Source organism: Colius striatus, chromosome 15 (genome assembly GCF_028858725.1).
Source record: "Colius striatus isolate bColStr4 chromosome 15, bColStr4.1.hap1, whole genome shotgun sequence".
Lineage (NCBI taxonomy): Eukaryota > Metazoa > Chordata > Aves > Coliiformes > Coliidae > Colius > Colius striatus.
In genome coordinates, this window is record NC_084773.1 from 7360166 (window position 1) to 7380784 (window position 20619).

The 20619-nt window shown below is 63.2% G+C and overlaps 2 protein-coding genes across 4 annotated transcripts; both read right to left on the reverse strand.

Annotated features, from left to right (window-relative positions):
• Positions 1–898: 898 nt before the first annotated feature.
• SEMA3G (semaphorin 3G) lies at positions 899–13139 on the reverse strand. The gene is made up of 16 exons (XM_062008437.1): positions 13044–13139; positions 9510–9670; positions 8456–8518; positions 6797–6916; positions 5728–5818; positions 5529–5645; positions 5135–5277; positions 4941–5055; positions 4766–4835; positions 4412–4556; positions 3911–4142; positions 3700–3791; positions 3413–3454; positions 3010–3235; positions 2581–2720; positions 899–2495 (listed from the first exon to the last, which is right to left on the reverse strand). The coding sequence occupies exons 1-16, from the start codon at positions 13135–13137 to the stop codon at positions 2028–2030; spliced, it is 2319 nt and encodes a 772-aa protein (XP_061864421.1). The 5' UTR covers positions 13138–13139; the 3' UTR covers positions 899–2027.
• A 1319-nt stretch (positions 13140–14458) lies between these two features.
• On the reverse strand, positions 14459–20614 carry ACY1 (aminoacylase 1). 3 transcript variants are annotated; one of them, XM_062008439.1, is made up of 15 exons: positions 20350–20406; positions 19193–19325; positions 18533–18597; positions 17983–18087; positions 17779–17873; positions 17510–17586; positions 17156–17245; positions 16886–16942; positions 16703–16776; positions 16570–16619; positions 16268–16412; positions 16116–16184; positions 15943–16022; positions 15174–15234; positions 14459–15061 (listed from the first exon to the last, which is right to left on the reverse strand). In XM_062008439.1, the coding sequence occupies exons 2-15, from the start codon at positions 19299–19301 to the stop codon at positions 14897–14899; spliced, it is 1242 nt and encodes a 413-aa protein (XP_061864423.1). In that variant the 5' UTR covers positions 19302–19325; positions 20350–20406; the 3' UTR covers positions 14459–14896. The 3 variants fall into 3 exon arrangements, with proteins under 3 accessions (XP_061864423.1, XP_061864422.1, XP_061864424.1); XM_062008438.1 differs by lacking the exon at positions 19193–19325 and having other exon boundaries at positions 20350–20614; XM_062008440.1 differs by lacking the exons at positions 18533–18597; positions 20350–20406 and having other exon boundaries at positions 19193–19271.
• Positions 20615–20619: the final 5 nt, after the last annotated feature.

Below are 20619 nucleotides of genomic sequence, written 5' to 3' on the forward strand. Positions count from 1 at the left end.
GAGGGTGTGTTTCTTCAGTTAGCCCCTGGAAATTTCGACTCGAGCTGCCCCTGATGGCTGGTTATCGTGAGACAAGGCTGGAATGTCAGCTGTGCAGAGCCCCTGGCACAAGCCTTTCTGCTCCAGCCTTACTGCTGTAAACCTACCCAGGAGGGCCTGCCTCAGCTGCCACCGAGATTTACTGGAGTGGGGTGGGGGGCCTTTCAGCGACTGCTTTCTTCTGGTCTTTGTCCCTGTTCAGTTTGAAACATCGCTGGCCCTGGTGTCACCTGCAGTGTCCACCTCAGGCCAGGTCCCACATGCAGCAGAGGCCTCAGGATCCCCCTCGCAGCCCCTGGGGTGGGCAGCCCAGTTCCTGCTCTGCAGAGCACAGGGGGCAGTGGGAGGCAATGGGGTGCAGGCATTGCAGCATTGCAAGCACTTCAGAGCCATTAAATCCAGGCCCTGAGGAATCAGACTTCTGTCTCTTATTTCTGGCTTTACACCTCTTTTCCTCCTTGTCTCTACTTGTTGCTTATCATTCTCCTGTGCCCCCTGGGCCTGCAACTAACCAAATCCACACTCTTGGCTCCAGCATGGCCCGTAAATCATCCGCTCCCCTCCCTGCAGGTCATGCCCCAGCCTGCCACAGCCCCACCACAGCTCTCCCATCCCAGGAGACACCCCGAGTTTGCAGGAGAGGTGGGACAGGGAGCTGAAGAGGGTCAGGATGCACAGGGCATCTCCAGGGCAGTGCTGAGGGGAACAGGGCATTGCTGGGGGAGATAGTGCAGTGTGTCCAGGGACTTTGCTCCTATCAAAGGCACCGCAGTGCTCCACTGCTGCAGCACAAACACACATACACCGAGGGAGGAGCAATGACATCATGACCTGGCTTTGCACGAGCTATTTAGGGGTTTAATTATTATTATTATTATTTTTCTTTCCCGTTCCTCTGCCTCTGAACAATGCCTGTCCCAGCAGGGCCTCGGTTCACACCATTGTGTGGGGCTGCTCAGCCTCAGGAAGGGGGAGATCTTTATCACCCCAGGCAAGGTGAGTGAGCTCACGTCGGGCCAGGGAAGCACCGGAGCCCTTTGCCAGCAGCCTGGGAGGGTGCTGGCAGCCTGTGGGTGCTCTTCACACACACACACCCCCCCCAACCCCTGTGTTTGGGGGAGGCCCAGGATGCTGGTTCAGCTTCCAGACCCACATCAGGCCCCCCAGCCAAAACAGTCTAGTCCAAGCCAGCCCTGCAGAGCCATCAGAAACACACTCGGGCTGGGGTGCAGCCCCCTACACTGTGCTGAGGGCACCTTCTTCTACAGGTTCCCACTCTGTGATGGGTGGCATCAGTGCCCCTCCTGTGTTTACACAGGAACGGGTCTAACCTGCCTGCAGCCGTTTGCTTTCCTCCCCAACCCTGCCCAGCCCTAAAACGGTCTGTGGCTGGTGGGGGGATGGAGGGGAAGTGGGGAGCTGCACCCAGACACAGGCTGGCAAGCGCCCTGGTGCCACAGGGAAGGTTGGAAGGAAGCATGTCCCCCAGGGCACAGCTCTGGCTGGCACAGCATGGCCACAGCTTGCCAGGCACAGTGCACAGCAGGGTTATCTTGGGCACAGAGGCTTTTTGGGGTGATTCTCATTTTTTTCCCCTGGGAAGCACAGGCATCATCTTTCCCAGGCCCCACACTGGTGTGGAAAGAGCCTGGAGCCATCAGCCGCTCCCCACTTGGCCCTTTTATTTCTGGAGGAAGCCAACCATGCAGCTCCCCGGGGTGGTGGCACAGCAGTGGCCCGTGGCCCACACGCAACGGGTGCCAAGGGGTCCCACCACACCGCCCGTTTCAGCAGCAGCCCTGCAGCCACCACGGGCAACGGCAACCTGCCCAGGAGCTGGCCCCCGGCATCCCACCCACCACAGCCGGGGAGGCCGAGCTGGTGCCGCTGCAAGCCCCCTGCCCAGGGCACGAGGCCCCCAGGGCCGCCAGCGGCACGGGGAGCCCGCCATTGCCCACGGCCACCCCTCGGCCATTGCCCTGCCCGCTCTACGTGGCTGCGGCTTGCCGGGGCACACGATTCCTCTCGCTGTGCGGTTTGGCCGTCTGGCCCTTCTTGCCCACGTCCGCTGCGGCCAGGGCGTGCTTGGCCTGGGCCAGCTTGCCCTTGCGGGGGTAGGGGCGGGCACTGCCGCACCAGAGGCGGGCACAGTGCTCCTCCAGCCGCCGCAGGTCCTGCGAGCTGAGGAGGTGCATGATGTCCTTGAACCAGGATTTGGGAGCCTGCGGCGCCAGCCGGGGCTCGGAGCAGGGCGGGCGCCGGGGCTCGCCCCCTCGCTCCCGGGGGAAGGCGTGGGCCAGCTGCTCGCTGGCAATCACCTCCAAGGCCGTCTTAGCCACGGTCTGGGTGAAGCCGTGCTCCAGCGTCTTGCAGTAGTAGAGGCCGGCGTCGCGGCGGTGCAGCCGGCGGAAGAGCAGCCCGCGCTCCGTCTGCAGGATCCGCTCGTCCGTCTTCACCTGCGCGACCCGCCAGGTTGGGGGTGGTGGGTCCGGCCCTGCAGCCCCCCCCAGCCCGTGTGCTTGGGTTGGGGGGTGGCCTCACCTCGTCACGCTGCTCCTCGGGGGGCCTCTGGACGAACCACTGCACGCTGGCCTGCGGGGACCGCGGCACGCACTCCAGGAACGTGCTGTTGTCCTCGGCCCCGTAAAGCACCTTCACCTCGACGCTCTCAAAATCATCCACTGGGACAAAGACAGACACGGGTTCATGGGGAGGGCTGAGATGGGCATCCAGGTGTCACCAGTGTGGCTTCAGTCCCCTTCTGCCCCGCTCCCCAGGTACGGACCCCAGCCCCAGCAGCACCCACCTTTCCTTAGGGCACCCCTTGGGCTATAGGATGGGGAGGTGACAGTGCCCCAGCACATCTGGGCTGGCCGCAAGCCCCTCTGTGTGCTGAGGTCTGCGCGTGCCAGGACATCCCAGGGCACCTGTACGAGCCCCTCAGCCCTGCGTGCCCCCCCAGTCTCTCACCAGTCAGGTTCTGGTCCAGACACTGGTGCACAGGGCTGCCGTGGCGGCCGTCCTGGCGGCGATGGCGCCGCTTGCCCGCGGGCTGGTAGGGGGTGCAGGCACTGCCGTCCCAGGCGCAGTAGGGATCCCTGGCCAGGCAGCACTCGGCGCAGGCCGTGCCGTAGGTCTCGCAGCGGTGCAGCCGGACCTGGGCCACCCCCACGCTGGAGCCCACGTAGAGCGTTTGCTGGGGAATGGCAACTGAGTTGGTGATGCTGGCAGCCCCCCACCAGGCATGGTGCCCAGGTGGGACCACACTGGGGCAAGCACCCTGTGGGCTTTGAGAGGCTGGTGACAGCAGCTCCGTCCCTCCTGGTTACCTGCCCTGTCCCAAGCCCCGTGGCTGAGCCCTGGCTATACTCACACGCTTGACTGAGATCTCCATCTGGGTGATGGGCACAGGCACCTGCAGCAGAGGGGAGTGGACATGAGGCGGCTGAAAACCCCCTCACGGAGGCCCCAGCTCATTCAAAGCTGCCAGCGCTTGGAGGGGCACTGGTAATGTTTTTGGAGAGGGTGAAAAGCCATCGTCTGCTGTTGCAGGCCTGAGACCTCCCAGCACCCAATGGTGTGGTGACAGCCCTGAGCCTCCCTCCCTATGTGTCCCCAACATGGGCCTCCCTGTCTTGCAAATGGGACAGCAAACAGCACCTTAAAAACCTGCATCTCCTCCAGGACAACTTCCTCGGTCATAGCTGAGCTTGTCTTCTGCAAGACCACCACCTTCAGCACTGAGCCGGCGTCTGTGGAGAGGAGGGTGATGATGGGGGTGTGAGCCCCCTGCCATCGCACACCGCGGTGCTGTGCCCACCAGTAGCGCCAGCACCAGGGCCCCTTCCTGCGCACTGCTCCTGCCGCTCACCCGTCCCGAGGAACAGGACATCGTGCTGCCCATCCTCAGCCTCCACCCGGTCCACCACGAGCTGGCGCAGGCGCTGGGGCAGGTCGGTCTTCACCAGGAGGGGCCGGCGGTGCCGGGGGTACACGGGCTTGTACATGAGGGGGTGAGCACGGGCAAAGTGCAGCACCTCATCAGGGAAGTCCTTGGTGGTGCTGAAGTGCCGCCGGGGCTGGTTGGTGGTCTTGCTGGGACACTGCAGGGAAGGGAGGGCACCTGCTCAGCCCAGCCACCCCAGCACCCGTCCCTCCTCACCCTCCATCATCCCGCAGAGCTGGATTGTGACCCTCCTCACCTTCCCATTTGGGATCTATCTTCTCCACTCCTTTGCCAGATCTTGGTCCCCAACTGCCCCAGCGTGGATCCCATCCCAGCAGGTGAGAAGATAGGGGTTTGCCTCCCCCCACCCCCATTCCCTGAAGAGCAGTTGGAGGGGCTGAGGGCCCTGGGGAGTCACTCACTCACCACGCCTGGCCGCGGGTAGGGCACCCTGCCCTCGTAGGCACCCCACTGGTGATGGGGGCTCTCCCGGTGGGCAAAGGGCCCGTTGAAGACCTCCCGAATGTCAGCCATACGGTACACACAGACGGCAGAGCCCTGGAAGACATGGCTGAAAGGGGACAGTGAAGGCAGTGAGCAGAGACATGCTCGGTGCCAGCGGCACTGGTGGGAGGCACGGGAGCACCGACATCCTCATACGGACCAGGGCAGAAGCAGCAGAGGCTGGGGAGCAGCCAGCAGCCCCGTAGTGGCAGTGCCAGGGCAGGTCACGGGGGGCTGCAGCTGGATGTCCCCAGAGGCTGGAGCTGGAGCACCCACCTGATGGTGCTGAAGAGGGCGTAGATCTCTGGACTCTTCCCGTCCTTTGTCCTCAGCAAGAAGACATCCTCTGTGGGTGAAACCATGGCGTTTCTCCTGGAAGCCCAGAGGCTTCCCAAAGCCACTGACTAAGGGAGCTGCCCAGGTGAGGTCCCCAGTTCCATGCACCCCTTACCCAGCTCATCAAAGTGAGTGTCAATGCCCCCAGGGCCAGGGACGGAGCACACCAGACGGGCTTTGTTGAAGGTACTCCACTTGTTGACCAGCACCCTCTGGCCACCAGCATCGTTCTGCAGGGACAGAGAGCATCAGGGCCACCTCTGTGACCTGGCACATCTCTGTCCCCCGTTGTCCCCACCAGCACCTTACCACGCAGACCCGTGCCACCCGGCTGACAATGGTGTGTTCCTTGCTGTCTGCCTCCACCACCTTCTCCGTGAAGAAGAAATATGCTTTGTCATTGTCCCGGTCATCGTTGTCTGGGATCACGTGGACTGCCACAAATTTAGGGTCTACGAGCAAAAGGCAGCCACATCAGGTAGGGAAAGAGGGCACAGCCGGCCCCTCCAGACCCCCACCCCAGGCTGGGGCAGGCTGCTGGCTGGGAGGACTCCCAGACCCTGCTGCCCCGGTGCCTTTCCCCGCTCATCCCTGGCACGGGGGATGCTGCACCATGGCCAGCAGATGCCCCATCCACCATGAGGTTCGTGGTCCCCACCATCAGCCCAGCTGAGGGGGGTGAAGGGGCAGAGGGGGCCGTTACCGTTGAGTAAGCGCTGGTCCACCTCGGTGCGCAGGGCCGAGCGCGTGCCCCTGCTGCGGAAGATGCCGGGGTCACGGCCCAGGAAATCCGCGGTGAGGCCGGCGTACAGCTCCCCCCCTGCCAAAGCACCACCCCAGCTGAGTGCCTGCCCCCTGGCACCACAGCCCAGGGGTTCCCCGGGCCCGGGAGGGACACCCACCAATGACGGTGCTGGTGAAGGCACGGCTGGGCTCATGTGGGCACCGGCCCCGGCCCGTCTCCACGCTGGCAGGGTCCAGGCTGAAGGCATGCTGAGCAAGGAGGGGAGCAGGCAGGTGAGCACCCAGCCCTGCCCCAAGCATCCACAGCCCCAGTGCTCCCAAAAGGACCATCTGGAAGGAGGATCTGTGCTTTTCGAGGCAAGTCTGATCCTATGAGGCTGTGCAGCAGCTGAAGGGACCCGCCAGCCCCCCCACTTGCTTGTCAGCCTGGCCAGGGCATCGTGGTATGGGCAGGGCCCCCACGGCACCAGGCTGCAAGGACAGACACATCTTTCTCATGAGGAAAGGCTCGGGACCTGGGGCTGTTTGGCCTAGAAAAGGGAAGACTGAGGGAGGATCTCATCAGCACTGGTAAGTACCAACAGGGTGGATGTTAGGAGGATGGTGTGACACCTATTTCTGTCATATTCAGTGATGAACAAAAGCTGGAACACAACATGTTCCACTTAAACACGAGCAAAAGCTTCTTTGCCGTTGAGGTGAGGGAGCCCTGGCACAGGCTCCCCAGGGAGGGTGTGGAGGCTCTTTCTTTGGAAGTTTCCAGACCTGCCTGGGCATGTTCCTGTGCCCCCTGATCGAGGGGAACCTGCTTTAGCAGGAGGTTGGGCTGGATGAGCTCTAGAGCTCCCTTCCAACCCCCACCATTCTGTGATTCTATCAGGGAGCCCTCCCTGCCTTTCCACCCTGGGCAGCCTGATTTATGAGCAACAAGCTGAGAGAGGAGGAAACACCACCCATACTGCAGCCCCTGGCAGGACACCAGCCCCAGGGAAAAGGCATGCCAGGCCAGAAAGGTAGAGGAGCTGGGGAGGAGGGAGCTCGAAGGCAAAAGGGTGACAGGGAGCTGGTTCCTAACAGCACCCCACATCCCCTAGGTATTCAGTGTGGGGCAAACGCTGCACCCAGCGCCCTCATCAAGTCCCAAAGCCACCCAGGAGGGAGGCAGCGGATGGGGATGTAGCCCCAGGGGGCTGCTCAGGGTGGGACCCCACTGCAGTGCTGCCCTACCTCACCACGGTGCCCCACATAGACGAAGGCGCAGAGCGGGTGGAAGGCACCTGTCCCGCAGCACAGCAGGTGTGTCCGGTTGTAGGGGTGCAACACACGGATGTAGTTGGCACAGTCGGTCTGAGGGGACAGGAAAGGAGGGAAAGGGTCACAGGGAGGGCTTGGTGCTTCACCATCCTCATCTCCCTGCCTCTGCCTGGCATCCTGCGCTGCTGGGTGAGCCCCAGCCCTGGCTACCTTGGCTGCACAGAGACTCAGCCTTCACCCCGGAGCCAGGGGTGCAAGATGGCAGTTTGCACCCACCAACAGGTCTTGCAAGGACTTAATCTGGGTGGACCCCAGCCAAGGGGCTTTTAACTGGTCCTCCTGTTGCTGAGAGCATCCCCAGGAGAACGAAATCAGCATTTGTGCATCTCCTACCAAGGGGCACCCATGCACTTAGCCCATCAGGCAGCCCACACCAGCCAGGGAAGCAAGGTCACCCATCCAGCCAGCTCCCAGTGGCAGTTCCTACACTCAGTCCCAAAATCCTGGGGACCTCCCTCTTCCTGGCGCCCAGGACGTGACCAAATGCAGGGACGTCCTTCCCTGTCTTGTTCCTGCTCAGCTGGGGATGAAACAAAAGGAGGAAGCATGGGAGACAGAGGCGGATCCCCGCGGGCATCCTCGCTGCCTCCAGCACAGTCCCGATCGCTGCCCTCAGGGCTCATCCCCTTCAGCCAGGGATCAGGAGCAGTCACACCCTGGGGGCCACAAACCTGCCATCTCTGACCCTGCACTGTCTCTCCTGGCAGTCCCCGCTGGAAAAGGACTCCCATCTTTCTCCTGCTAGGGCACCACCTCCCTTACCTCAGCAGCTCCCTCGGGCAGTGCCAGCTCTGCCTACTCCCCATCATCCCCCTCCCCGGGTGGGACACGAGGCCCCTCATCTGCTGGGAACACAGTCACCGAGCTGCCTCAGGGGTTCCCAGCCTCCCTGCTGTTTATTTTCCCTTTGCAAAGAGCCTCTAAAATAGCAAGCTTGGAAAAAAAAAATCAATGTTGAAGAAAAATACAAACTGGAGCCTGCCCTGGCTGGGATCTGTCGGTGGGAGCCTGGAAAATAAACACACCGCGAGGGACAGGGCTCCCGGGAGCAATTCGTCTGGGCCAGGGGAGCCTCGGGGACATTCCCTCCGCCATAGTCCTGTTTCGTATCAGGACAGGGGGAATGAAAAGAGGGATAAGGTTTGGAGAGTGAGGTCACTGAACCTGACTGAGTTGCAGATTTCCCACAGCCAGGGCCAGGCAGGACGGGCCAGGCCACGTCACTGAGGTCCGGAGCACAGCACAGGGCTTTCGGCCCCTCTGAGCTCGAGTCTCAGAGCCCAGCCAGCCCTGGGGCACGCTGGCCACTGCTCCGCAGACATGGGGCCAAGCAGAGCCCTGCAAGTGGGGTTTCCAGAGCCTGGAGCATCTCACATGGGCTTGGTCACCAACTCCTTGCCTCAGTTTCCCTCGTGCAACAGGATGGCCTCTTGCTGTGTCCCAGCATTAACTGGCCTACGAGCCCCTTGGGGCCATTCCTGGCATGGGGCAGACAGCTGGTACTGGGGCACAAGGGGACCTCCCACCCCAGCTCTGGGCAGAGCACACTTGGGCACACAGAGCAAGACTCACCCCCGGGTCCTTCCCCTTCCGAAAACACTCCTCCGTCTGCCCGGGCAGAGGCGGCCAGTAGATCTGAAACACAAAGGACCTGTTGGAGCAAGAAGCGGGGCCAGCCATGACTATGGCATGGGGATGGAGAGAGGAACGGAGAGAGGGACCAGCAGCTCCCCAGAGCCCATCCAGCCCAGGGCTCCCGCTCTGTAATCCAGGGCAGGACCCTTCCTCCTGGGGAGGTGCATCCAGCAGTCGCAGCCCCTTTGGGTGGGCATGCTGGGGATGGCCAGAGCTGGCCTGGAAAGGGATGGACTTGTGGGTGGCCTGTGGAAAGGGTGCTGAGGGACAGCAGGGAGCGATGAAACCCGAGTTACCCCCAGCCTTCAGACCAAGGGCAGCTTGGGTACACAAGCCCTTGACCCCACCACACTGACCCAGCCCCAAGAGGGGCACTTCGTTTCCTTCTCCACTCTCTTCAGCTAGAAACAGCCAGAACCATGTTTGAAAGCTAAGAAGACGGTGAGGGAGGAGGGGAGGCACCACCCAGAGACATTGTTCTGGCCTGTGACCTCTCCCACCAAGGAGCCAGGAGAGGTCTGGGGCCTTTTCCAGCTGAGCTCTGGCGCAGCTCGTTGCAAGGGTGGATGCTTTCAGCTCCTTGTCTCTGGGGGCTCCCAGCCATATATTGGGCCTGTGAAAGGGATGCCCAGATGGGCATGGGCAGCACTCACCTTCCCAATGGCAGCTTTTTAGGAGAGTGAGGCCTGAGACCCCATTCAGCATGCAGGGATCACCAGTGGGCTGCACCACTGATCTCCTGGGCTGCCAACAGTGACTAATTGCCAGATAGTTGCTAATTGCCCTCCAGTCACCACAGCCAGACCAGCCCTGCCAGGCTGTACAAGTTTCCAGTTACATTTTGAGGTGCTTCAGATGGGGACATCTCCGGGGTAGGTCACGTTTCAGGGTAACTTTGCCTGGCTTGGTTGGTTGCTCAGAGGGGTTAGGGGTGCCCTGGGGGTCAGGGTGGGGATGGAGACCCCGGGGTGCTCAGCAGGACCCAGCCCACCTCCTTGGCATCCACACTGGCCCCATCCAGCAGCAGGGAGTAGAGCACATCCTTTCCCCCGATGAAGAGCCTGTCCCGGTACTCGTCCAGGTAGAGGGAGCGGAAGCCCAGGAAGCCTCGGTGGCCAAAGAAGAGGACAGAGCGGTTGGTGCTCAGAAGCTCTGCCAGGGAGAGGGGGAAGAATCAAAAGGAGCCTTCTCAGACTCAAACACTGCAGGGTGTCATAAGCACTGTGTGCCCAAAACGTCCCCTCCCAGCCATAGACACAAATGTTTGCCTCCAGCCTGGGGGACAGCCTCTGCCACTCACAGCCAGTCAGCAGTAGGGTTCCAGGCGACTTTCAGCCAGCAAGGTTCATCTGAACCACCGCGGGCTCCTGCCACAGCCGTGCCGCAGTGAGAGGGACGTGCAAGAGCCTGGTGAAGGCTGTGCCCGCCGCGGGCTGCGCTCGCAAGGAGCCCGGGGGGCGGCGAGGGCACGAGCGGAGTGGGCAGAAAGCAAGCCCGGCCGCCCCCCGTGTGCCAGCTGCGGACACAGCAGCACACATTCGGACAGAGCCGGGGGAAATCGGCACACAAACCCCCCGTCCGCCAGCCCTCGCTGCCGGGGAGGCTTCCTCCCCGTCACGGCACAGGGATGGCGCTGCGGAAAGGCACCGACACGGGAATGCTGCATCCCTGGGACGGACATCACCTCCTGGCACCCCTGAGAGCCCGGAGCACAAAGCTCTGATGGTCCAAGCCCGAATCCCGCAGGGTGCTGAGGGCACCGTGGCGGTGACAACGACCCGGGGGCGGTGGAGGGGGCGCTTCCCTCCCGATGGGAAGCGATTTTCGGGGTCATTAAGCCGAAATCCCCCGGCGCGCTGGCGCCCATCCAGCCGCCACAGAGGGAGGGGGGCAGGGAGAGCCTCTCAGCTTCCCCGCGCTCTGAAACCCCGTCCCAGCCGCTGCCCCGACCCCGGGCCAGTGCACCGTGACTGCCGGGCGGAGGAGGAGGAGGACAAAGCGCCATTGATGAGCGCAGCCGTGTCCCCAGACACCCTCCGCCCAGGAAGGCTGCCAGCCGCCGCTGCTGACCCCGGGGAAAGACCCAGCCGGACCGGCCCCCACGCACGTCCCTGTGAGAGAGGGAATGGCACTGGGACAAGCCCAGCTGCCAGCAGCCCAGGACACCGGGGCACCGAGCTCTGCTCTGGCTGGAGGGACGTTTGTCACCTCCTGCGAGGAGGTGGCCAGTGGCACAATGTCACCATCCTGGTGGGAAATGCCTCTTCTGGGACCTGCAAGGGAGAGAAGGTCCATCTCCAGGCAGGGCGGTCACAGCCACCTCCACCCCATCACACACTGCTCCATCCTTGCCAAGTTGCCCAAGGGCAGTCTCATTGCCCTAACTGGTGATGCTGGCAGCATGGAGGGATATGGCCCCAAGGGCTTGATCCTCACCAGAAGAGCCCCATGCCTTCAAGCAGAGTTAACACCAGGCACAGGGGTCCCTCCACCCCATCCCCTTGGGGTACCCTCCTCCCCATGCCCTCCCGGCTTCTCACATCCTCCCCTGTCGCCGGGCCCAGCCCGGGAAAACTCTGTCGTCTCCTTCTATTCTTGCCCTGCAATAATATTTTCCCAGCTCAGAATAACGTTGACAAAGTCCTCGGGCTCCTTTTATTGTTTCAAGCCCAGGCTTCCCCTTCTCCCTCAGCCTCAGCAAATTCCTCCTACGCCTCAGGTTACGCCAGCTCCAGGCACCTTCCTCTTCCCTGGCTTCATCTCCCCCAGGGAGCAGCATCCTGCCATGCCCCATCCGTCCCCAGAAACCCTTTACCCCAGGGTGGGGGTTCTGTAGGAGCCGCCCCCCAATTGGAGAGTCCCTCGAGGAGTGGGGAGGGGAGTGGGTCAGGGAAGTGTTTGGAGGGCACTGGGACATGCTGCCGTGTCCCTGGTGCACTCAGCAGCCAAATGCTCTTTAACCTCTTACACGAGCCACTTCTGGGAGTTGAAACAGGATAAAAAGACGAGCTTGAAGTGAGAGTGAGACTTGGGGTCACGGCCACCCCTGCACCCACAGCAAGATGCCTTCCCCTGGGGTCCCCCCTGAAACATCACCCCACAGCCAGAACCATTGGCCACACACAGCCCAGGCCGAGGAGCTAAGCACAAGCAGCTTAAGCTCACCCAGCCTTCATTTGGGAGCTTTCTAATGGCTTTAATTGAAACGTTCGTTTTCTTTTTCTTCCCCCCAGGGAGAAGGCGGTGGCAGAATTTGTTTCATGGGAAATTTCAGTTTCTGCTTCTAATTTGGAAGAGGAACAAACTAACCGGCTTCAGAATTAAGGGGGAAAAAAAAAGCTTCAAAAGGTTGTTGGGTCCCGGCGGGAGGAGCCCACCCGGCCCCGGCCCAGGCGAGCCGTTCGCACCTGGGGCACGGCACGGCGCGGCACGGCACGGCGCGGCGCGGCGCGGCCGGACATGCTGCTGGAGCGGAGTAGACCCTGAGCCAACGACCGAGCCCTGCTGGGACCCCCAAGCTCCTGTCCCTGCTGCCAAGCCCAACCTCAACACACTGGGTCTCAGCACCGGGAGCCTGTACTTCTCAGGGCAAGAGAGGCCACTGCGTGCCTCAGTTTCCCCCTGTCGACAGAGGGAGCCCCAGGACAAAGCCGAGGGACCCCTAAACCGGGCAGCACAAGGGCAGACACTCACTTTCTCCCAGCACAGGGCTTGCTTTGCGGCTCCAGGGGCTCTCAGAGAGCTGGGCTGCGCCAGCCCTTCCCCTCTTTGGGAAGGGCAAAGACACACGGTTTGCATTTTTGTAAATTATGTGTTTTTTCAGAGCAGGCTCATTGCTTTTAGGAAAGAAGGAGGAGATTGGGGCGCTCCGGACTCTGTCAAGTTTGGCTGGAAGCAGCCCCCGGATTAAGCTGGCAGAGAGGAGGATACAGCGAGCCAGAGCAAGATCATGGGGAGAGATTGAATCAAAACCAAGCTCTGCCGGCGCAACACCCCGAGCACCCCCCGGCACCCGCACCCCAGCTCATCCCGGGCGCTCCCCGGCTCCCTCCCAGCCGCAGGCAGCGTCCTGAGTACCCACGGGGATACCCACGCCAGCGGATCCCTCACCCACCCTCCCCAGATACCAGAGCGTGCCCGTGCCAGGAGAGCGCCGTGCCTCAGTTTCCACACACACACACTCCACGTGGGAGCCGATCCCTCGTGGGAACAAGCAGAGCATCCCCCCGCTCCCCCGGCAGCCGTCCAACACCGGGCTTTCCCCGCTTCCTCCTCGCCCCCCGCCACGGAGGGGGGGGTGGGTGTGCAGAGCAGTCACCCCCAGCACAAACCGAGCCTCGAGCACAAGATGGGCCCCCCCCAAAACCACGCATAAACCCGCACTTTGGACACAGCGCCCACAGCTGATGTTCCTCAAGCCTCCACCCGGCCACTCCTGCGGAGACGAGGGGTGCTGAGGCCACCCCTAATGTGTGCAGCCCCCCTCCAGCCCCGCAGCAGGTGCCCCCCCCGTCGCCCCGCTCACCGCGGTAGGACAGACGGAGCCGGGGCAGACGGATCCCCGCCGCCAGCAGCGCAGCCCCCAGACAGCACACCCACACCGGCACCGCCGCCCGCATCCCGCCGCCGCTCCCGGGGCTGCCGGTGCCACACGGCTTTTATGGGGCCGTCCTCCGACCGCCCCCGGCCCGCCCCGGCCCGCCCCGGCCCCGCCACCCCCCTCCGCATCCCCATCCCTCGGGAGGGCACTGAGAGCTCGTCACACCCCCAAATCCAGTCGTTTAGGCTTTGCTGTAGCCCCTCTCCGCCAAAAGAACCGACCCCACCAGCCTCTCCAGCTCACCCCTGGGGACGGGGAGTAGGGGAGGGAAGATGGGGTCTCGCAGCCTTGTCGTCCTGGAGGGGTGGGAGTGGTGGCAGACCTGTCCTCCAAGAAGGACACTTGGCGTGGGGTGTTCTCCAAGCAGCGCTGGGTACCCGGCTCTGGGGTCCCAACTCAGCAAGTTGGGGATGCCAGGCGCGGTGGAGATGGGGGCTGAGCGGGACCGAGGGAGCCACGGGGTGCCACATACAGCCTTGGTGCACCCAGAGGGCAGGGACAGGGCAGCGGGGATGCACCGCTGTACGAGGAACCCGGCCAGAAAGCAAGACCCCACAGTACCCCACAGTACCCACCCCACTCCCATGCCATCCTCCCCTAGAGCTGCAGAGTCAGGTGTAAGACCCCGATAAAAGATCACACACTGGTTTCCCCGGGGAGCCTGGGCAAGCGTGACGGCATTTCCCCCTTCCAAAAGCCTTGGACTTTCCCCCTCAGTGGATAGAAGGGGAAGGAGCCGAGAAGCTGGTATCCTGTCCCTCTCCACAAGCCTCATCCCTGCCTCCAGTCCCAGCAAGGCAAAGCCCCTCCAGCCCCAGCCCCTCGAGGGCTGCAGCCGCTTTGGTCACTACCTCAACCCCGACTTTTTGTAAGAGAGAAGCTCTGCAACTCCCCGGATCGGGGCAGAACCACCCTAAATTGGCTCAGCGGGCCTTCAGCCCTTGTCCGTGTTTGCCCGCAGGGGTGGGCGGCACGGGGGCCTCTGGGGCAGACCCAGCAGCCCCGGGGGCCGGGGAGCGGCGTGCGGGGGCTGGGAGCGAGCGCAGCGGCAGCTCTGGCAGCGGAGCGGGCTGCCTGTCCCGACCCGCACGTCGCCCGCCCGCGCCCGCGGCTCTGCGCGGCGGCACCCGCCACGAGCTGATGGATCAGCTCCTTCCCCCGGGACCCCGAGGCGGGTCTGGAGCGGAGGCTCCCACAGCCTGCCCGGGCAGCAGCCCGCCGTGCTCCAGCCCGACCAGTCCCGGGGGCAGACCCCACCGCACCGAGGGAAGCCGCGGTGCCTGAGCTCCCCGAGACCCCCCCGGGCAGCACAGACAGATCCCGCTGCTCCCGGCTGTGCTTACAAAGGGCATTTATTGACTCGCACGGGGAGGACGAGGGCCGCTGGCCCCAGCTGCCCCGGCAAGAGGGCAGGGAGGCAGGCTGAGGTGCAGGCAGGCAGAGTGGGGCACTAGCCAGCCCCTTACTCCACAGCCAGTACAGCTGGGGGTGGCACCGGCGCAGGGAGGCACCGCCGACACCTGAAAAGGCAGGAGGCAGCTGGGCACGAGGCTCTGCTGGCACCAAGGCAAGGGGGATACAACCCCCAGGAGGTGGCTGGCACCCAGATTTCGAGGGTACAGCCGGGACAGTTGGCACAGGCACTGGGCCAGCCCTGAGCACAGCCACTGTGAGATGATGCCAGCTGGCTCCCCGGCACCCTGGCAAGCAGTCGCTGTGCCCACACTCTGCCCCCTTTTCAAGCCTCAGCACAGCTGCCCTGCCCCTCGCCGAGGTGCTCAGTGCTCGGCGGGCAGCGGGGGCACGGAGGCCAGGGCGGGCAGCAGGCGGGCGTAGATGTCGATGCCCCGCAGGAAGACTTGCTCGTTGAGGAACTCGTTGTGGTCGTGGAGCAGCACTGGGGTGCGGTTCATGGGTGAGAAGCCGATAGCGGGGTGTCCTGCCTGGGGATGGGGGGTATGGGGTGAGCCCGGGGCTGGGATGGGCCCCCCTCTACAGGGGCTGTGGGTGTGAGCCCCGGTGGGCGCTCCCTGGCTGGGCTGGCATCGCACTCACCGCGCGGATGTAGCGGCTGTCGGTGGCAGCTGGGAAGATCTCGAGCTTGAGCTGCAGCTTCCTAACAGTGAGATTGTGTCAGGCTGGGCAGGGGCGCAGCCGAGGCCCCTGATCCTCTGCCACCTCACAGGCAGCGACACCACAAGAGGGAGGTCCCCCAGCCCTGCAGGACACTCAACCCCATTGCCTTCAGGAGGGGACATGGGGAGACGCCCTGGCATGGAATGGAATCAGCCAACAAAGATGGGGAAGGGTGTGGAGCACAAGGCTGATGGGGAGAGACTGAGGGAACTAGAGGTGTTTAGCCTGGGGAAGAGGAGGCTGAGGGAAGATGTGTGCACTCTCTACAACTGCCTGACAGGAGGCTGTAGTGGAGGGGGGTCAGTCTCTTCTCCCAAGCAACGAGTGACAGGACAAGAGGAAATGGGCTCAAGTTGCCCCAGGGGAGCTTTAGATTGGAGCTGAGACAGAACTTTTTCCCTGAGAGGGTTGTCAGCTCCTGTCCCAGGGAGATGGGGGAGTCCTCAGCCCTGGAGCTATTGCAGAGCCATGGAGCTGAGGTGCTGAGGGCCATGGGTTAGTGCTGGGCTTGGCAGGGTGAGGGCTGCCTTGGAGGGCTGGGACTTGATGATCTTAAAAGGTCTTTTCCAACCAAAATAATTTTGTGATTCTATGTGTCTATGATCTCCTCCCAGTCCCTGCCATGACCCCAGAACCCTCTTCCAGAGGATGAGGGGAGGGGTCCTGCCCTTCCCAGGACACTACTCACATGTCCCTGCAGACCCCGCTGAAGGCTTTCCACCACGGGTCCGACTCCTCAGTGGAGGTGATGTGTTGGTCCATGCATTTCTGAGGGAGAGAGGGGGCTGGTGAGGGGCAGGGGGTGTGCACACGGGGTGTGAGCGATGGACACAATGCATCCAGACAGCCGAGCCCCCTCACCTGGTGAAACTCATAGGTGACGCCGTCTCCGGCAGCACGGCACCACGCAGCCACCTGCTCCTCGAAGGCCTGTGGCACAAACCAGAGGAGGGGTGTGAGCAGGGCACCCCCCAACCCACTCCCCTCCCAGCTGGGGCCGGCGTGGCACCCACCTTCAGATCCACAGTGGGGGGGATGCGGATGTCGAAGCCGGCCGCCATCTCCGAGGGCACCACGTTGAAGGAGACGCCCCCCTCCAGCATGGTCATGTTGAGGGAGGTGACGTCCCCCAGGGTCAGGCTCGAGTCAGATTTGAGCCTCGGGAGACACAAGGGAGAGTCACCCTCCACCACCCAGGGTGGGGGAAAGTGCTGCCCCCTCAAACGGGGAAACTGAGGCAGGGGGGAGCAGAGCCCGGCTTAGGATGCCAAAGGCCCCTCCTGAAGCCACAGCCAGCCCACTGCCCGGCTCCTACCTCTGCTTCTCACTCTCCCTGAAGGCCAGGAAGGAGGTGATGACTTTGTGCTGGGGAGGGAAGGAGGGAAGGGCAGCGGGTGAGGACCTGGTAGGCAGGCAGGGAGTGTGCGGGGGGGCAGCCCCTCTCTTACCATCTTCTCAGCCGCCGTGTTGCTGATGAAGCGGGACCCGTGCCCGGGGCTACCCATGCACTTCACCTTTATCCCTGCAGCAGTGGGGGCAGAAAGAGGCATTGGGCAGGAAGCCTGGGGTGGCACCCGTGACCCAGTGCCCTGCAGAGCCAGGGACAGGGCAGTGGGCAAGTGGCTACTCACACCATGGGCTCTTCTCGCCGTAGAAGACGCTGAAGGTGTCAGATGGGCTGGCAAGGCCTGAGGTGGGCACAGAGGGGGAGTCGGCAGGGCATGGGGGTGCCAGGATGTGCCCCACTCTGCCCTGGCAGCATCTTCCCTCTAGGCTGGCACCACGTGGGTTGCTGCCCAGGGGAAGGAGCTCCCAAGAGGACCCCTGGAGCCATGCCAGTGCCCGGGGAGTGATGCCAACAGGAGGAGACACATCCCCATGCCAGCCTGACCGCCACTCACCCTCATCCATGGTGAAGCCCACGTTGAGTGCTTTGAACTCGGGGCGCTGCACAAACGTCTCCATGCCCTTGTGTCCACCCACCTCCTCGTCTGTGGGGCAGAACTTGGCATGGAGGAAGGAGCTGGGGCAGTCCCTGGCCCACCACCCCCTGGTCCTCCTTCCACACCAGCCTGGGTGCCACTGGCACACATGATGCCTTCAGATGTGGAAACCCCTCCAGCCTCCAGCTTGGGGAGCTCAAGATCTGGAGAGGCTGGGAGGGTGCCCGGCTGCTCCGTCATGGGGAACTCCAGAGCATCCCCCAGCTGCCAGCCCTTCCTGTGCCCCCAAGAGGGGCCACCCTGGGGACTCACCAGGCACAAAGGTGAGGTGGATAGTGCGGGCAAAACACTTTCCCTCTGCTTTCAGCCTCCGGATGGCCTCAAGGTACCTGTGGGGAGAAGGCAGTGCCTGGGCATCACGGATGAGAGGGGCTGGTGTGCTCTGAGCCATCTCCATCAGGAGGTCAAGCAATGGCACCTTCAGCCCCAGGGACCCTGGGGATGGTGGCACTCCATCCTTCATCACTCAGGGGCACCCCCACCACCATATCCACCTGGCAGGCACAGAGCCCCCCACTCACTGGATGGAGACACACTTCATGTCCTGGGCACCCCGGGCATAGATGTTGCCTTGCGAGTCCTTAACAGCCTCCAGGGGTGGGTAGTTCCAGTGCTTCTGCAGGGAGCAGCGGCCGTGAGGGGCACAGCGGGCACCAGCTCCCATTCTGCTGCCACCCCCATTCCTCTCCACCTTGCCCATCCCACCCCTCGCCCTGTCCTGGCACCTCAAAGACGGGCACAACATCGGTGTGGGAGTTGAGGAGGATGGAGCGCAGGCGGGGGTTGGTGCCCTGCCAGGTCATGATCAGCACCACGTGGCCCTGGCACACCTGTGGGGCAAAGGCAGGGTGTCACTGGGGTCCGAGAGGCGGGAGCCAAAAACCAAAACCATCTTGATGCCACCTGGCATGTGAACCCTTTCTCAGGTGGCAGAGGCACAAGATCAAGTCAGGCGGAGGAGAGGCGATGAACCCAGCATCTTCCCCCGGTGCCCAGGAGTCCCCTGGCACAGCCAGGGCCCAGCAGGAAGGACACCCTGAGCCAACGTGACCCTGCCAGGTCCGTGGCTAATCATAGCACAGGCGGCTGCAAAGGTCAGCGGGGAGCAGCTGGAACGGAGCTTAAGGAGGGCTCAGGGTGGCAGAGGATTAAGGGCAGAGATCCACTCCCGGCCGGTTCCAGGGCAGCAGCAGCGGGAGGGCCCTGGCACTGGGAGCAGATGGGGGGGTGGATGGACAGATGGACAGACCAGGGGCTGCTCCTCGCCTTGCTCACCTCCACTTTTTGACAGGTCAAGCCCAGGTCGGTGCCGATGCGCTCCAAAAACCGGATGGCCGCATCTGGGGAGCAGTGGGGATGCCTGGGGTTATGTCAGCAACTCCCTCCCCTCTCACTGCAACCCCCCAGGGACTCCCAGGCTCTCTGAGGTTCCCAGGCCAAGGACAGAGGTGACCAGAGAGGGCAGGTGATGGAGGCCCTGGGCACAAGAGGTGTCCAGGAGCAGGGACAGGAGCTGCTCATCACTGTCCCTTTGGTGAGTGGACTAGGGGAACATGACAAAATAAACATGGAAGGGGGTGAATTCGGGGGGGCTGATCCTCCATAGGAGCCTGGGGAGCCCCTCACCAATAAAGACATCTCGATGTACTTGAACGGGAGGATGGAAACATTAACAGCAGGAGATCTACACGGGGTTGCCACAGAGCTGGGGCAGAATGAGAAGTAAGGGGGCACAGGGCTGGAGGAAGCACACAGCAGCTCTGGGAGCCCTCCAGACACCCCTGCCCTGAGCAAAGGCCAGCAAAGGTAAGGCATTTGCTCCTTAACACCACCATCAAAACAGCCCTGGGTGAGGACTCGGGCAGCCAGGTCCAAAGACCGGAGCCTCAGAGCCTCAACTCCACACGGCTCCCTGTCCTGTGCCCCCATCCTCACCGTAGTCAGGTTTGGGGTGGACGGTGTCGATCCTCAAGTACTCCCGGAAGAGCGTAACCGAGGGATCCTCGGAAGCCCCCGTGCCCTTCCCGGGCTTGCCGGGTGCCATGGCCCGGCCTGGGGCTGCGAAGCTCTACGGGAAGAGCAGCAGGATGGTTAATAACCCACCGGCCCCTCCAAAGTCCGCTGCAGGTGAGTTCCATCGCCACAGAAACCGAAGCAGGAGGGGGCAAAGGTCTGCTCCAGGGGAGTCCTGGGAGATGCCTCCATGGGGCAAGTCCCTTGACTTGGATATGGGTGGAAGTGCCCCCATGTTGTCATTTCATTTCATTCTCCCCCCAAAGTGTGTGTTCCTGCCCCAAACACAATGCCAGGGTGAGCTGTGATGCCGAGGCGTGGGGCAAGGAGTAAGCTGGGGTGTAGTGGGCTAGTAGGGAGGAAAGGGGGGTAATAAGGTGGGGAAAGAGGTTATAGTGGGAAGAAGAGCATAAAAGGCAGGGGTTAGCTGGAGGTTGAGGGGAGTGCAGGGGGCTCAATTGTTTACAGAGGGATTGGGGGGCTATTGGGGAGGTGTTGGGCTGCTTGGTGTTTGAGGAGTGCTGGGCACCAGAGAGACAGGAGGGTGTAGGGTGGTATGGGGCAGAGGGGGGCAGCAGGGAGAAGGGTGAAGGGAACATTGCGGGGTGGGGGTAGGGGGTGCAGAGAGAGGTGCAGGGCACCATGGATAGTGGTGCAGGGGGGCCAAGGGGCACGGGTGGGGAGTAGCACTACCACAGCTGGGTGCAGAGAGGGGCACAGTGGGGCGCAGGGGTACTGCACTTGAGGTGCAGGGCACCACGGTTAGAGCTGCGGGGAGTGCAGGAGACCGTGAGCGGGGTGCAGGGGCGGTGTGACCAGGGGGGTGGGACAGGGTACCACGGTTAGAAGGGCAGCGGGGTGCAGGATGCCATGGTGAGGAGAGCAGGGGGTCCAGGGTACCGTGGTTAGGAGGGCATGGGGTGCAGGATACCGTGGTCAAGGGTGCAGAGGGGTGCAGAGTACCGTGTAAGAGGGTGCAGGAGGGCAGACGAGGGGTGCAAGGGGGGTGCCCCCAACCTCAAGGTGCCGGGGCTGCCGGCCCGACCCCGCTCCCCGTCCCACGCCCGGCCCGGCCCTACCTCCCTCCGCGTTGCTGCCGCCGGCGCCCGCCCGGCCCCGCTGCGCTCCGCTCCGCCCCGCCGGCGGGCAGGGGGTGGGCAACGGGCGGGCGGGAGGCGGGCAGGGGAGGGGCGAGGGGCACCGAGGCGGCCGGCGGCGGGGAGGGCAGGGGACAGAAGGTGGGCTGGGTACCCTCCTGCCCCACATCAGAGGCAGAGAGAGACGGGGCTGGAGCCCGAGGAGCCCCGCGGTGCTTGGGGACACAGGCAGAACGCAGAGCAGCATCAGTT